We start from the raw sequence: 17,264 nt of genomic DNA on the forward strand, positions 1-17,264 counted from the left end.
AGGTGGATAGGAGCTCAGGTGTGCCAAGGAAGGACTTCGCACGATGGAGGATGCCCAGTCGACGTTTGGCTATTTCGGCCTTAACTCTTAAACCACCGCCAAGCTTGCCAATTAACAAGTCATAGTTAATGAGTCTGCCACCTTCAGACTTCCAATGCTATCACATCTGTCTCACCCTGTCGTTCTGAAAGTATCCTCAAGCAAACCCACATTTCTATCTCCATGGTCAGCCACGAGAAGAGGTTCATTCTCTTGAACTTTGAGGCTTCACTATCAGCCACAACCTATCTTGGGCCAACCGTACAGCAAATATAATCTCCAAAAGCAGCTGTAGACTAGGAATCCTCCATCACTCCAAATAAATTAAATAATAACTAATCACAGCCTCCAAAGCCTTTGCCCAGAGCTCAATGCTATACTTTTCTCCCCAATGGATGGCACTCCAGCATTATACATCTCTCGGATTTTGTGGAACCTAAAGCTCTTAACATTATTGGCATCGCTCATGATGAGACCAATGCACAAGGCCTATTGCTGTCATATTGAAGATAGGTCAGCAGCGTCTCCTCTTGTCTAGCTCCTGCTCTCTCATCCCTCCAACAATCCCCACCCTCCAAGATGTACAAGTTATTCTAGTAATGCCCTACTGGCAACACTCCCAAAATCCAGGCTGTTCACCCATATCAACTCTTTCGTTCCTCTTTTCGCCAGTTTGTGAAACTGCCGTCAGGAGAACGCTGGATTTCAATGTTCCCTCCAAGGCTTAGTAGTGGTCCACCACCATTTTGGATAATCCACCATCCTTACATGCAATATTTTCTTCCCCAATTGCCCTACATAATCCAAACTTCTTACATGCAGTTTACTGTGTTTCCACCCTCTCTCTCTTTCTCTCTCTCTCTCTCTCTCTCTCTCTCTCCCTCTGATTTCTGAAGACCTTTTCCATGCTTACGTAGATTGTGCAAGACTCTCTCCCTTCTTTGGTTTTTTATCAACTTTTTTTAATCGTATGAACTTTTCTTTTTCTACACGTGTTTTTATCTTTGGAACACCACTTAGTTATAAAAAACGCTCTGAGACTGCTCTTGCTAATTTCTTAATTTCTATTGGAAAATTAGCAATCTACAAAACAAGAAAAGCAAAGCTCCTGGCAAATGCTGATATTTTATGTGATGTGGTAATTGTGTTTAAGGCTCTGGTCATGGCAAGGTTACGCTTGGAATTTTCTTTTTGCCAAATGAAAGATGATTTACAAACCTTTGTGGAAAAATGGTGTGCAAAGGGTGGGTTTTGTAAACTTGATAATGGTTTGTTAAGTTTTTTATTTTAGTGCTTGGTGTTTTTATTGTTGTTGTTTGGCTGCACATGTTTTGAATTGTGGTGACTTTATTATTTGCATGACTTGTATGGTTTTCTTACCTTTATAATAAAAGAGCTTCAAAAGTCTCTCTCTCTCTCTCTCTCTCTCTCTCTCTCCAACAGAAATTGAACTGGAAACTGTCGTTTTTTTATGTCAAGAAGAGAATAATGGAGGAATGGACATAATACATGACTTCTGTTCCTCCACTGCTCAAATGGTTTCATCTGGTTTGATTTCAACTGTGATTATGTATTCCACGATTTTGCTGATAATGTGAAGAAAGCTAATAGGCCTGTAGTGAAGACTATGTTTTTGCACCATGCTTGTATAATGCAGTGATGTTGGCTGACTTTCAAGTAGATGGAAGGTGACCTCGGGCAAATTATTGCATGAACAGAGCAGAAAGAGTATGTGCAAGAATGGCAGGGCAGGTTTTTATGACATGTGCACTGATGCCATCTGAGCCTGTCACAGAATCTGAGTCAATGGTTACAAGAAACTTCAGTGTCCAGTGTCCAGAGGCAGTTGGGTATGAGAGTGTATTGTATGTACAGAGAGCAATGGCGTTGGATATGCGAGATTTGGAAGGAAACACAGAATTGAGGCATTGAGCCTTCTCACAAGCAGTCATCTGTGCTGCCATTTGCAGTAAGGAAATGGATAGAGGGAGAGCATACACCAGAGACAGACTTGACAAGTTGCCACCAGATCTTTGAGGAGAGAGACACAGGTTTCAAAGTTCAGCCATGAGGTTGGCCAGATTTTGTTTTCTGTCCTTTTCCGAGAGTGGACACACCTTTTGCAGAATTTTTGGATTACTCTGAGGTTGCCTTGGGTCATATTTGCCTTCCAGGAAGAGAAGGCAATTTGTTTGAAGGCACCATCTGTTACGCCACTGGATTCAGTGTATCAGGGGCGAGAGGATGTGTATGACAATTGCGGTTGTTGTTTTGTATGCAGCTTGTGCCTGCTGGTTGCATCATCTTCTGGAAGTGTGGCTCTGCAGTGCCCTTCTTAGCAGTAAGCTGGTACTCATTTTGCTGACCTCGGAAGGATGACAGGTTGGGTCAACCCACCTGATGTTATTTCAACGGCACGGTTATACATGTGGTGAGATGGGATAAATGTGTGCATAAAGGAGAGCATGCATTTGAGGATGAATTCCCTGGCGGCAGTAGTATTAAGGGCGGCAGAGATAGAAAACCATTCCTGAAGTGAGAGTGCATCTTGCAGTCCCTGCCGATCAGCCTGATTGAACTGCCAGACTCTCCAGTGCTGAGGCAACTCTTTGACAATATCTAAAGATAATGTACGTCTCACAAGCATGTGACCAGATCCTCTCCCCTTTGGCCCGGTGCCCCTGCTTCACTTTTTGCCCTTCTTAATGTCATAGCAATCAGGGCCATCAAAATAACTTGAATCTCCTACAATGAAAGTCTCCCTGTCTGTTACTTTCACATTAAAGACAGGTCGGTGGCCAGTCTCCCACCGCATCCTTTCTGGTCTTGCACCCTCGAGACTTTCCACCCATTTGTCTGTCCTCCCCTTCCCACACCACCCCTCCCCCAAGTTTTTGCAGGAAGCATACAGTCTGCCAGTTGTTTGCCAGTCTGCCAGTCTGCCAGTCCACCCACTACTGTTGAAACTCCCAAATTCCAGACTCACTGATCACATTCATTCAGTTGTTCCTCTTTTTTTTATCATCTGTGGAACCAATGCTTGGTCTGTCCTATCTCATTCCTCCCTCCAGGGCTTCAAAATGGCTGTTCACAACCACCCGAGGTCATCTTCCATCCACACACATGGTCTTTTCTACCTTCATTAACTCTCCCTTAACCCATACATTCCTTTGCAGGTTAGCATGTCCCCCCTCCCTTCAGTTTTTTTGTGTCCTATTTTCTGTTCCCCCCGTTTTCCATTATTTTTGTTCTTGTTGTGTTTGAGCTTCTATTCAGCTTGTTCACCCCCTGTGTCCTCCTCTTGCTCTCATTCTTCTCCAAGTGTCCTGTTGTTTTACCTCTGCCCTGTTTACCTTACTCTGCCACCCAAAACACTCGTCCACTGTGCTATTTTTCTGCTTTGTTTTAGTCCATTCTGTGTTTTAGCTCTTCCGTGAGCCTCGACTTTGTATGCAAAAAAAAACATGGTCGTACTGTATTTAGAAGATGAGAAAATTATACAATAATACCTGCCAATGATGCCTAAATGCAAGGTAAATTGGACATTCTTATGTCAAAGAGAGAAAGGGATCCATAAAAAACAAATACTATAAGTCAGATAAATAACTGACAAAGTAAAAGAGGAAAGATTTACAATAGTTACTTAGTTGAGCAGAAAGGATAATGCCCCATGTCAGGAGTGAGGATGTAAAGCACTGTGACAACAAAAGAAGAGGGCAAGTAAAGCTTAAAAACACAAGGTTAATGAAAAATGTTCTACTTTCAATAAAATGAACAGCCAATTGGTGATCAAAGATAATTACTCAATCTCACAGATTGTTTCTTTTTCATTTCCCCCCCCCGTTATTGATGCTTCTTTTACCTTTTACACATTATCATGAATCCACCCGCTTCCTCCACCCACATCTCTTTCCATCCCACTTCCCGAGCTCCTGACCATCCCTTTCCTTTGTGTGGAGATGATGTGGGATCCTGCTATTTTGGCAGCAAACCAGCACTTTGGTTCCCTCACCCTAATGCTGATAATGTTTGTCTAAAACATTTGACACCATAATATAGTAGAGCAGAAAAGCTAAGAAGATTATTGACCTAACTTATTTCTCGGTTGGTGGTCAAAGTTGTTATACTCTGACCTTTAAAACCAAGCTTAACATATCCTGCTTATGGCAGTTTTATACACTACTAATTACATGGACGAGTGTATTGCACCAACAACACAAATCGTCAAAACATGTGGTAAAATCGTTTCTTAAAAATTGGTGTTATCAGTCTTGGTTGCGGAAAGCATCGAGTCTGCTTGACTTGCATCGGGTCTGCATGTTTTGTGCTTGCAGTCTGTATAAATAGAGCAAACACTAACTGTGAAAATAGAATGATTACGACGATGGAAAGTGCATTGTGCATACATTTTACAGGTGCCAGACTTCAAGAGAAGTCTTAACGCTTGTGGATGTAAAATTGTTAGATAATTTGTTCTTTCTTTCAAGTAAATTCCTTCATTTTAAATCACTGCATTGTGTCTTTGTGCTTCGTTTACTTATTTTTGGGACTTTTTAATTTATCTTTTGAACTAAAATGTGTATCGCACATGGTTGGCAACAAAAATGACAACACAAAAACCTCGTTCAAAACAAATAAAAGATAAGCAGGTAAAATATTCAGCTCAAGTAACATTGCACTTGTAAATGCCCAACATTTGAGTGCAAAACTTTAGAACATATGCGCATTATTCAACAAAATAAATGTAAACAACCTGTGCACACATAAATACGTAAATAAAAACATTCATAAACTGATGCAAGCTTACAAAGAAGAATGCACGCTGTATTTATAAATATAATGTTTGTCAACCACGAGCTAATGGTTGGGAGCATGGTTTCAACACCCAAACATGCACGGCACTCTTTCATTCCTCAAAGTCTCAGGCAAGGCAAGATGTAAGTGGAAGGAAAACAAACAAACAATTGAGTTCAAAGATCTTCAAGTCCGTTGGTGCAAAATATGTTGACATAGTAAAAAAAAATTCAATTGACCTGTGATTGTAGATGTCAACAACAATTTAATCTTGATGAGTCTACCCTTCACATTGAGGGGGTTCAATGCATATCATATTGATTTGCTCAATGTTGAAGTAAATGTTCCCAACCAGAGCCTGTAGACCAGGCAATTACAGATGGCCAAATGAAGAACAGTTAAGAAGGAATAACCGAGACATTACTGTGCCTCGCAAATTAAGTGCAAAGAGGTTGCAGCATGTAGTCAGTGTGATAACTCACACATCTGTTCTCTGAACCTTTTTAGATGGAACATTGTTGGGCATGTAGCATTGTTTGACCATGTCAGTGTACGAGACATCATCCATATAGTCACTCTTTCCCACAGTTGAAGTGCTAGAGCTCTTCTGGAGTTCTGCAGCAGTATCACAGTTGTAACTGGAAATGTGTAAGTACTGTGCCTGGTCATCGTTTTCTGTTTCTCGGTGATAAAAGTAGTTGAAGTTGGAAACTATGACCGGCACTGGAAGTGCAATTGTAAGTACACCAGCGATAGCACAAAGTGACCCCACAATTTTACCTCCGACAGTTATCGGCCACATGTCTCCATATCCCACAGTTGTCATGGTGACAACTGCCCACCAGAATGAATGGGGAATGCTTCTGAAGCTCGTCTTTGCTTCATCTGCCTCGGCGAAGTACACGGCGCTGGAGAAGAGGATAACACCAATGAAGAGAAAGAAGATCAGCAGGCCCAGCTCTCGCATGCTCGCGTTCAAAGTCTGCCCGAGGATTTGGAGACCCTTCGAGTGGCGCGAGAGCTTGAATATCCTGAAGACACGAACAAGGCGAATGACGCGCAGGATGGCGAGAGACATTGTCTGCTGACCATTACCTTGCTGCTCAGCAAGTTCCATTCCAAGTGTGATGAAGTACGGAAGAATAGCAACAATATCAATTATGTTCATGATGTTCCTGAAGAAATCGGGCTTGCTGGGACTCGCGAAGAATCGCACCAGGAGTTCGAAAGAGAACCAGACGATGCAGATGGTTTCCACAATGAAGAACGGGTCGGCGAAGGCGTTTTCTTTAGATGCAGCTACAGCTGTGACATTTTGCGCTGGATAATCATCTTCCCGGAACACCGGGAGTGTCTCGAGGCAAAATATGATGATGGAGATCGTAATGACTAGCACGGAGACAATGGCTATGGCCCGTGCTGTGCTGGAACTCTCAGGATATTCAAACATAAGCCATACCTGTCTCTGGTACTCACATTTGGGCATTGGTCGCTCTTCTTCCTTTATGTAACCTTCATCTTCACGATACCTGTCGAAGAATGATTTCACCATTGCTCTGGTATTTATAAGAGTTTAGAAAATGCATAACACTTGCACATTTAGTCAAGAAGAGTTATCCTAATGTTCTTTAAAATGCTCTCTGCTCTCTCTCTCTCTCTCCTAATGTTCTTAGTATTAAAAGCCAAATATACTGTTTATAAACTGCTAAAAATAAATGGTGTGGAATAATTTACATATGTCCACAATTCTTTTTCCTATAAAGCATTAAAATAAAAAAACAAGGTGATATAAATCCAAAGGATTATACTTGATGGGTATATTCTCAAATTTTCAGTCATTTCTTAATCAAGTTCACTATATACTCTTGCATTTCATCGATACATAATAACAGCACAATTTTCCAACAAGAGTAAAGGCCGCACAACAGAAGGATGGAGGAAAGACAAGTTAAAACGAACTATATATAGAACAAATCAAAAGTATGAGGCTAGATGAATACTTCCTGTCAAATAGGAAGTTCAGTAAGGCAGGAAAGCATGGAAGGTCAAAGGAGCAACTTATTTGATGGAAAATGTTGATGTATGGCAATCCAGTGAGTCAGAAATGAAGAACACAACTAAGCTAGTCCCAGAGATGAAAAAAACAGTAAGCATAAAACAGTCAATGTGAGGAGGAAGCTTGAAATTAATCAGAGGGTTCATGATGAGAGGAGTTTTTCATTACATGAAATAAAATCCCCAAGAAATAGCAAATAGAGATACAACAAATAAGACAGATTAAACTATCTCCAATGCATCTTCGACCCTCAACCAGATATAATCAGTGATGCTGTTGATGTTGTGCTTGATTATGAAGCAGAGGAGGTGGAATGGTAGTCATGGTGGAGAGCTTGCAAATGCACAAATATTTGAAAACCTTTGCTATGTGTGTACGGTTAATGGTGCAGACAGATAAAAATGCAATTGCTTTATACAAAAACTCAAAATTTTACAACCACTTAAAACTTTCCTTTGGTTGAAGAAAAATGCAAAGCCATTCCTGATTTGTGAAATGCCAGAAAAATATTTATAAAGAAATATAGATGTAAATTACACCAAACTAATATTAATAATATGAATAAGGAGAGTATATTAAGATAAACAAGCTAATGGATAGGTTAATAAAACAAATATTGTCACGTACACGGACCACTTTGCACCAGGCGAGTACAACCCTTGTGAGTGGCTGAAATGGTGTTTAAATTACTGCATTCTTTATTGCTCTTTTTTTATTGTTAACAGAATCGACGCTCGTGTAAGAGCTAACACATTGAACATGAAAACATGCACAGACACATAAAACATACAATGAAGGGAGCAAGAGACAAGGGGGGGGGGAGAGAGGGAAGCACATAAGCACAACAACAGTAGAGAACAAGGACGTCGTTATATCTGTGGAAGACGGCGGGGGGGGGGGGGGGGCTGGGGGAGGAGGGAGGGGTACACGGTATAAAGCAAATGATAGGAATTTCACGACTCGGAATTTCAGGAAAGAAGTCGGTGATTGAAAGAGCCAGATTTGGGGTGTTTTAACGGGGGTAGAAAAGATCAAGGTTTTGGATGGGGGAAGATAAGAGATGGTGGTGAACAGCTGTTTTAAAGACCTGGAGGGAGGAGAGGGATTGAAGAGAGTGAGGGAGTTTGTTCCAGAGACAGGAGAAAAGAGGAATGAAAGAGTGAAGGTGAGCAGAGAGCCTTGATTTTGGCAAGGCACATACTATTACCAAACCCCAAGGTTTACTTAACCAAACAAATCTGAAACTGGTGGTGTTTGTAAATGACAACATCGTATAATTATATTTGCCGTTAGTGGTTGTTAAATTGTTGTGTCGTAAAGTACTCCAACAATGAAGAATTCAGTAAGTTCCAACTGTTTTATTCAATCCAACATCGGACGCACGTCCCGTTCCCATCCTCTCCATGCTCCGTCCTCTACCTGGAACTCCTCCTTTTGGTCACGCCCCCTCTAGCGTACCTTCTATGCACAACACCACATAAATATAGCCTCATTATATTGTGGCGGACACAAAAGCCCACTGGCGTGGTGACATCATTCCGCGCACCAAGTGGGCGGTGGCCACGCACCAGGGGTAGGCGTGGCCTCATGATATACACCGGGCGCCCAGCCCGGGACAGTACAGTGTTACAGTGTAGTCTTACAATAAAGACATTTATATGTTACCGCTTGTCCGCTTCCTCCTTGCTCACAAGCAGCGCGCGTAACGCCGCGCTTTACTGGTGACCCTCGACGTTGGATCTGCTGGAGCGATCCTTCCACACGCGACGCCATCGCCATGGCCGACTTCGTCAAACTTCCGGAATTTTGGGAGGCTCAGGCCGAAGTCTGGTTCGTCCAGGCCGAAGCCCAATTTCAGCTTCGGCGCCTCACCGGCGATGACACGCGCTATTGCCACGTCGTCGCCTCCCTCGGGCCCGGCACGGCCGCTCGAGTTGTGTCCGTCCTTCGCCACCCACCGAACGGCCACAAGTACGAGGCACTCAAGCGGCTACTCCTAGCCACGTTCGGCCTTACGGACGACGCACGGGCCGACCGCCTCCTGGATCTCCCCGAGCTCGGTGAGACGCGCCCGTCGGTCCGAATGGACCATATGCTGTCACTGTTGGGCGACGAAGCCCCCGGTTCAATATTCCGGGCGCTTTTCCGGCGCCAACTTCCAGCGCAGGTCCGCCTCGCGTTGGCCGGGACCGAGCTAACGGAACCCCGAGCATTGGCGGCCGAGGCGGACAGGTACTTCGCCGCTTCGGACATGCGGGCGAGCGTCGGCGTGGCCGTCACGGCCCTCGACGCTGATGTTCAGCAGCATGTTCCACAGCATCAGCTTCTACAGCACGCTGATGTTCAGCAGCATGCTGATACGCACCTCGTGAACGCCGCCACGCCCCGCCCACCGCCGCGGCGAAAACCGCCACCGCGGGGAAACCCGCCAACTCCACCGGCCTGGCGGAGCCAGCCGCGCTCCTCCAGCTCCACCACCTGGTGCTGGTTCCACGCCAAGTTCGGCCACGAAGCTCGGCGGTGTCATCCGCCGTGCTCCTTCAACGGGTCGGGAAACGCCCGGGCCGGCGCTCAATAGTGGCGATGAGCGCCGGCCATTCGAACAGCCTGCTGTTCATAACGGACACCTTCTCCAGGCGCCGTTACCTGTGCGACACGGGAGCGCAGGTGAGTGTCATTCCCGCCGGCACGTCAGACAAGCACGCCGCGGGTGGGGGCCCCGCGCTGCTTGCCGCGAACGGGACGCCCATCCGTACGTACGGAAAACGCTGCCTCTCTCTGCGGTTTGGAGGGCAGGTTTTCCGATGGACGTTCGTCACCGCCGACGTGCCCATGGCACTGCTTGGCGCGGACTTCCTGTGCGCTAATGGGCTCCTGGTCGACGTCAAGCGCAGACGGCTTGTCCAGGCCGAGACGTTCAGCTCGCTCGCTTGTGCGTTGCCCAGCTCAACGAGCGGCTTGCCAAGCGGCTTGCCGAACGATTCGGTTCCGGCCACGTTGGTCTGTACGCTTCCGGCAGCGGACGCATTCACCCGCCTCCTCGCCGGCTTCCCGGCCCTCACGCGGCCCACCTTCTCGGCGGGGGCCGTCAAGCACGGGGTGGCCCATCACATCCCCACCGTCGGGCCACCGGTCTACGCCCGGGCACGCCGCCTAGAGCCGACGAAGCTGGCGGTGGCAAAAGCGGAGTTCGCTACCCTGGAGCGACTCGGCATCGTTCGGCGCTCAGAGAGCGCTTGGGCGTCGCCGCTGCACATCGTGCCGAAGCCCGGCGGGGGATGGCGACCGTGCGGGGACTATCACCGTCTCAATGACGCCACGACTCCCGACCGCTACCCCGTCCCCCACATTCAGGACTTTTCCGCCCGTTTGGCGGGCAGGTCCTTCTTCTCGAAGGTGGACCTCATACGCGGCTACCATCAGGTCCCCGTCAGGCCGGAGGACGTCCCGAAGACGGCGGTCATCACGCCATTCGGACTCTTCGAGTTCTTGCGCATGCCCTTCGGTCTGAAGAATGCGGCTCAGGCGTTCCAGCGACTGATGGACAGCGTCCTGCGCGACTTGGATTTTGTCTACGTTTACCTGGACGATATCCTCGTCGCCAGCGCGTCCCGCGAAGAGCACCTACGCCACCTCCGCACGCTCTTCGAACGCCTGGGCCAGCATGGCCTGATTGTGAACCCCGCAAAGTGCCGGTTCGGCGCCGCCACAATCGATTTTCTGGGGCACCGTGTCACCAGGCACGGAGCCGTCCCCCTACCGGCCAAGGTGGAGGCGGTGAAGGGGTTTCCGCGCCCCCGCACGATCAGAGGGCTGCAGGAGTTCCTGGGCATGGTGAACTTTTACCATCGGTTCCTGCCCCGTATCGCCCAGCTCCTGCGCCCCCTGCACGAAGCTCTCCGAGGTAAGCCGGGCAAAGGCGACGTTACCTGGACCGAGCAGATGGACACGGCGTTCACGGGCGCGAAGCTCGCCTTGGCTAACGCCACCATGCTCGCGCACCCGGCGCCCGATGCACCGATCGCCCTCACCACCGATGCCTCGGACTACGCGGTGGGCGCAGTGCATGAGCAATGGGTGCGTGGAGCTTGGCAACCGCTGGCGTTCTTTAGCCGGCAGCTTCGCCCGCCCGAACGCCGTTACAGTACCTTCGACCGCGAGTTGCTCGGACTTCACTTGGCGGTCAGGCACTTCCGCCATCTGCTCGAGGGCCGGGCGTTCACTGCCTTCGTCGACCACAAGCCGCTGATCTTTGCGATGGGCAAAGTCACCGAGCCGTGGTCGGCCCGGCAGCAGCGTCACCTCTCGGCCGTGTCCGAGTACACGACGGACATCCAGCACGTCGCGGGGAAGGACAACCCGGTGGCGGATTGCCTTTCCCGGGCCGTCGCCCACGCAGTCCACCTCGGCATCGACTATGCCCGGATGGCAGCGGACCAGGCGGCTGACCCCGACGTCCAGGCCTTGCGGACCGCCGTCACGGGCCTCCGCGTCACCGAGGTGCCGTTTGACGGCGCGGGCGCGGCCCTCTTGTGCGACGTCTCCCTCGGGCGTCCTCGCCCCATCGTGCCCGCGGGCTGGCAGCGCCAGGTGTTTGACGCCATCCACGGCCTGTCCCACCCGGGCGCGAGGGCCTCCCAAAGGCTGATCGCTGACAAGTTCGTCTGGCATGGCCTCCGGAAGGCCGTCCGCGGCTGGGCCAGGACGTGCCTCGCGTGCCAGCGCGCCAAGGTGCACCGGCACACCCAGGCCCCGTTGGCCCCGTTCACGGTGCCGGAACGCCGGTTTGACCACGTCCACGTGGACCTGGTGGGACCTCTGCCCCCCTCGCGGGGTTTCACCTACGTCCTCACCATGGTGGACCGCACCACCCGGTGGCCGGAGGCCGTGCCCTTGGCGTCGACAACGGCGGCCGATGTCGCGCAGGCTTTCATCGCCACCTGGGTCGCCCGGTTCGGCGCCCCCTCAGACATCTCATCCGACCGCGGCCCCCAGTTCACCTCGGAGCTCTGGGGGGCGGTTGCGCAGGGGCTCGGGGTCCGGCTGCACCGAACCACGGCCTACCACCCCCAGGCTAACGGCCTGTGTGAGCGATTTCACCGCTCATTGAAGGCCGCGCTCCGGGCCACCCTCCGCGACGGCGGCTGGGTCGACAGGCTCCCCTGGGTCCTGCTGGGCCTCCGGACGGCGCCCAAGGAGGACCTGCGCGCATCCGCGGCGGAATTGGTCTTCGGGCAACCGCTGCGGGTGCCGGGCGAGTTCCTCCCCGACTCCACGGCACCATGGTCCGCGGCACAGCAGCGCTCCGCTCTGCAAGAGACCGCCCAGAGGTTCGCCCCGGTGCCAACGGCATGCCACGGGCACCCACCGACGCACGTCGCCCCGGAGCTTCGCACGGCGGAGTACGTCTTCGTCCGCCACGATGCCCATCGGACACCACTGCGGCCCCCGTACGACGGGCCTTTCCGCGTGCTGGAGACCGGGGCGAAGCACTTCACCCTGGACATCGGCGGTACTCCTGACCGCGTTTCGGTAGACCGCCTCAAGCCGGCCCACCTCGATGTGGACCATCCACCGCCAGTGGCCCGACCCCCACGTCGGGGCCGCCCTCCTGCGGGCGGACCCCCGGCACCGCCCAGCCCCGCCGCCACGCCGCCCCCCGGTCCTGCACCCATCCCAGGGGCAGCCAGGGGCATCCCACCTGGCATCCCTGCACCCCGGACGCCGCCGATCGCCAGGGGGCGCTTCGGCCGGGTCATTCGTCTGCCCCGCAAACTGGCCCTCCAGGTGCGCGGGAATTCTGGGGGGGCGCGTGTGGCGGACACAAAAGCCCACTGGCGTGGTGACATCATTCCGCGCACCAAGTGGGCGGTGGCCACGCACCAGGGGTAGGCGTGGCCTCATGATATACACCGGGCGCCCAGCCCGGGACAGTACAGTGTTACAGTGTAGTCTTACAATAAAGACATTTATATGTTACCGCTTGTCCGCTTCCTCCTTGCTCACAAGCAGCGCGCGTAACGCCGCGCTTTAATATGATATATTTTCATGTTCGTTGTACTTCAACTGGTAATGTTACATTTAATCAACTACTATCTTGATTGATTTCTGACGTATTTCCGGTCATACAGTACTTCGTTGTTGGCGAGGACCACATCGCAACTTTGTGTACATACGTAATCAGGAAATAGTGCTGTATATTACCCCTGATTTGTATCGATATACTTTAGGGTGAACACTTTGTTACCGCAATATGTGTTTGTCAAGCCCACAGTTATGCATCGGAATACTTTGTAATGTACGTGTGTGATTATTTAGACCATGTTCGAAAGTAGTCCGAACGCCGTTTATTCATTCGCCACACGTCTTTGAGAGGGAGAACGACCTATAATCCAAGCACGGCAACTCGTCTTTAGAGCCCAGCATAAAGAGGCAACAAGGTATTCTTTCATTATAATTCGGTGCATAAATATGTCGGGCATCTATGGAACAAAGTATTTTGTGGTTTCAAGGGTTTTAATGTCAAGCTTTAGTATTATTTAATTTCGGTTCTCTCCTCAACCCTCATGTTTCTGGGCCCAAGCCGTGTAATTGTGAGTTCATGTATCATGCTATATGTCTCTGTCAATTTGGAAAGTTGAACTATTGACGTATATATCAGATAATGTGACATTGTTCTAACTATTTGTATTTTGTTTGCACCGTAATAGTTTCTGCGGTGTCAATATGAGTTCGAAACTTCCTTACGGTGTGCAAGCGCTGTATTGTGAGAAGAATGAAGTCCAAGACACCCGTATTGAGATATTTGCTCGTGATTATGCTGAGGCATCTACAGTGTTTGCTCGTGAAAGGCAAAAGGCGAGAAAACGTTCCTTGTAATTAAAATGGTTAAATAAATGAGACATGGGGGGTCGAGACAAAAATATTCGTAACTAACACGATGACAAACAAATGGGAAAGGTAAGGCAAGAAAAACCCGAATTTATGTACAAGATAAATAAATAAAGCCTAACCCAACTATGGTGCCATACACCAGTTTCCCACAACGAACAAAAGGACAGGTGAGGGCATGTGTCAGGAATGAGATTGTGGCAGACGAGAGCTGATCGTGGTGTGCACTGGGCCGGATTACCGCATAGGCCAACTAGGCCCGGAAACTTGAGGGCGTGGGGTGGGTGGGGAAGAGTATGGATAATATATATATATTTTACATTTCCACAACACATGTTACACTTAACACCAAATAAATATATTGTTGTGGATATGGGATTTGCATCCATCCATATCCGCTTGTAAATATTCCCCTATTTCCTCAATACTTCCCAACTCTCCCCAATCCCCCATTCCCTAGTCCCATTTTCTGTAAACAACACTCTGTAGACCCGACCTCCCCCTATTTCCCCCATTAAAGGTCGCATCCAGGTTCACCGCATCTCATGTAAGACAACTATAGGACATCTTGCTAGTTATTTTTAGTCTATGTCAGTTAAGGATTCGTTTCCATTAATTCTGACCCTTCGTTGCACCAGAATGTGATTGTATGGCACCGTTAGGAAGTTTAGGACCTCCCAATACCTCCCCGCAGCTCTTCCACACAGTTCAACAACAACAACAACAACAACAACGAGCGCAGGGAGTGCGCGTCCTCACTCCGGCTTGGTAGGAGTGGTGGGAGGGCACCAGGCCTTCCCAACGAGCCGCCATCGGACATGTGCTCGACGGGGTTACCAAACAGGGGCTCCCTGTCGGCTCCTCGTCAAGGGCGGAGCCCGGTAACCCCCGCACCCAATGGAAGCGGCGGACCGGCCCCAGTGGGGCGGAACCAACCAGCCGAGGGCGTGTCACTCCCCGCTGAGCATGCGCAGTGAGAGGGAGGTGACGTCAGATGCGCGCTGAGCTTGGAGCAAGCAAGACCACCTCCGAGCGCTGTGAGACCTCCCTGCATCTTTTGAACCGTGCTTTATCCTGTCCCCGAGCCAAGGTGCACCTTGTGCCATCGACCTACCTGTCCCTTCCTGCCATCAATCCCTGTGTAAGTCTACCTTGTCCGTTTGTCCGTGGTCTGTCGGGGAATAGATAAGACTGTATTTAAGTGCCCATCTCTTCTGTGTCTTTACCTCGCTCTGCCTTGTAATCTACCCCCTTTTCTCCACCACTGTAATTATACCCTCCTCCGGAGGTCTTGAGAACTGTACCCCCCTTGCGTCGTTTCCTCTTTCCCAGTCGTCGTGTCCTTTCCATCATTGATTTAGCATAGCGCGATTTGGCCAACGTATGGGTGAATCGGGTGAGTGTAAGGGAAGAAACGGGGAGCAACTATTCGGCTGCGGTGACCTCCGCTCGGTAAATAACATCCAATCCGCGGTCCGTAACAATATGTTAATCAAACAGGAACTATTAACAGCCCTACATCTACAGTGGTGAGAAAAAGTTTGTGAACCCTTTATAATTTTCTGTATTTCTGCATAAATTTGACCGAACATGTGATCAGATAATCATCTAAGTCCCAATAATGGATAAAGAGAACACGATCAAACAAATATTACACAAAAAAATTTACGTTTTCATTTATTTATATATTGAGCAAAATGATCTAACATTCAATTTCCTTGACAGAAAAAGTATGTGAACCTCTAGGTTAATCAGCTCAATTAAGGGGCTAATTCCAGTCAGGCATTTCAATCAATGGGATGGCAATCAGGATTGAGTTTGGGTGGTACTGCCCTATATGAAAAACATAAACTTTGCTCTTTACAACCAGAGTCTGGTCTTCACAACACAGGTTTGTGGAAGCGTGTCATGCCCGATCAAGAGAGATGTCCGAGGACGTCAGAAAAATAGTTGGCGATGCTCATTGGTCTGGAAACGGTTACAAAACCATTTCTAAAGATGTTGGGCTCCACCAATCAGGCATGATGGTGTACAAATTGAGACAATGCAACACCATTGTTACTCTTTCCAGGAGTTGTTATCCAACGAAAATCATTCCAAGAGCAAAGCGTACAATAATCCAGGAGGTCACAAAGAACCCCAGGGTAATGTCTAAGGATATGCAGGCCTCTCTTGCATTGGCTGGCAGTGTTCATGAGTCCACAATCAGGAAAACACTGAACAAGAATGGTGTGCATGGGTGGATAAGCAAGGAGGAAATGACTGCTCTGCGAGAAGAACATAGCCACCCGTTTCAAATTTGCCAAAGACCACCTGGATGATCCAGAAGGCTATTGGAAAAATGTTCTGTGGACATATGAGTCGAAAGTGGAACTTTTTGGCTTAAATGAGAAACGTTATTTTTGGCGAAAACCAAATGCTGCATTCCAACATAATAATCTAATCTCAAACGTGAAGCATGGTAGTGGTGGGAGTATCATGGTTTGGGGCTGCTTTCCTGCCTCAGGACCCGGACAGCTTGCCATCATTGACGGAACCATTAATTCTGGGTTGAACCAACAAATTTTACAAGAGAATGTCAATTTTACAAGAGAATGTCCAGGCATCCGTCCATGAACTGAAGCTTAACATTTTTAAAAGTGATTTTTCACCATTGAGAGATAGGGCTAAAAATGATATATAGCAGGATATCTCAAAACGTTATGGACGGATTCGGACGAAACTTTGTGGACAGGGTGTGTGTGTGATAAGGAAGAATTTATTCGATTTTCGTGAAAATTCGGATACGGATCCAGATACGAGAATTTTAAAGTTTTAAAATGATTCTTCACCATTGAGTGATAGCGCCAAAACGATATATAGCATGATATTTCAAAAAGTCGTGGACGACTTATGACAAAACTGGGTGTATGAGTTGGTTAGGTGACAATAACAATCCAATTCGATTTTGGTTCGGGCCTGAATGCAGATCTGACCCATCAGTGGGATACAACACATATTTAGGTCAGATCAGTCTCTTGACTGCCACTGGTAACACTTACATGCCACTGGTAACCCAGTGCTACCTGCCACATGGTCGGGTAGTCGGTAACTAAACTGTCTACCCTCACTAGCTTGCCAGTGTGGAAGGTAACTGTGACACCCTGCAGGACTGAAAACAATACCTGGTAAAGGACGGATGAGTTCCCTTTTGGAGCCAACGGCCATACAGTAAGGAGATGGTGTCTCCTAAAAAAAACACCCATCCGGTTGGACCGGTTTTTTAGGTAGTAGGTTGTAAATAGCAACCGCTCAGGGGAGTACTATCTTTCTGACTTAGGAGCGTTAAAGTGGTGCCCGGAGCCATCTTACACTCTCCGTGTCAGGATTTCTGGTCTTACTTTCTGTCTCACTCAAACGATAGTTATCGGGCTAGCTTCAATCTCTTTCTGGCAAACAAACATCATACACTTTTCATCATACACATTTCTTCTCTTTTATTTAA

At 48.7% G+C, this 17,264-nt stretch overlaps 1 protein-coding gene across 1 annotated transcript in view; it reads right to left on the bottom strand.

The window, feature by feature from the left end:
- Window positions 1-649: 649 nt before the first annotated feature.
- LOC137430883 (potassium voltage-gated channel subfamily A member 3-like) overlaps window positions 650-17,264 on the bottom strand; it is a 44,303-nt gene continuing 27,688 nt past the window's right edge. The window contains exons 2-3 of the mRNA XM_068121652.2: window positions 5,402-6,362; window positions 650-749 (exon numbers count right to left, since the gene is read on the bottom strand). Of these exons, the coding sequence (XP_067977753.2) occupies window positions 684-749; window positions 5,402-6,362 (1,027 nt within the window). The 3' untranslated portion in view covers window positions 650-683. The remainder of the gene's footprint in view (window positions 750-5,401; window positions 6,363-17,264) is intronic.

This window comes from Myxine glutinosa, chromosome 7, assembly GCF_964187855.1.
Source record: "Myxine glutinosa chromosome 7, kmMyxGlut1.1, whole genome shotgun sequence".
Taxonomy (NCBI): domain Eukaryota; kingdom Metazoa; phylum Chordata; class Myxini; order Myxiniformes; family Myxinidae; genus Myxine; species Myxine glutinosa.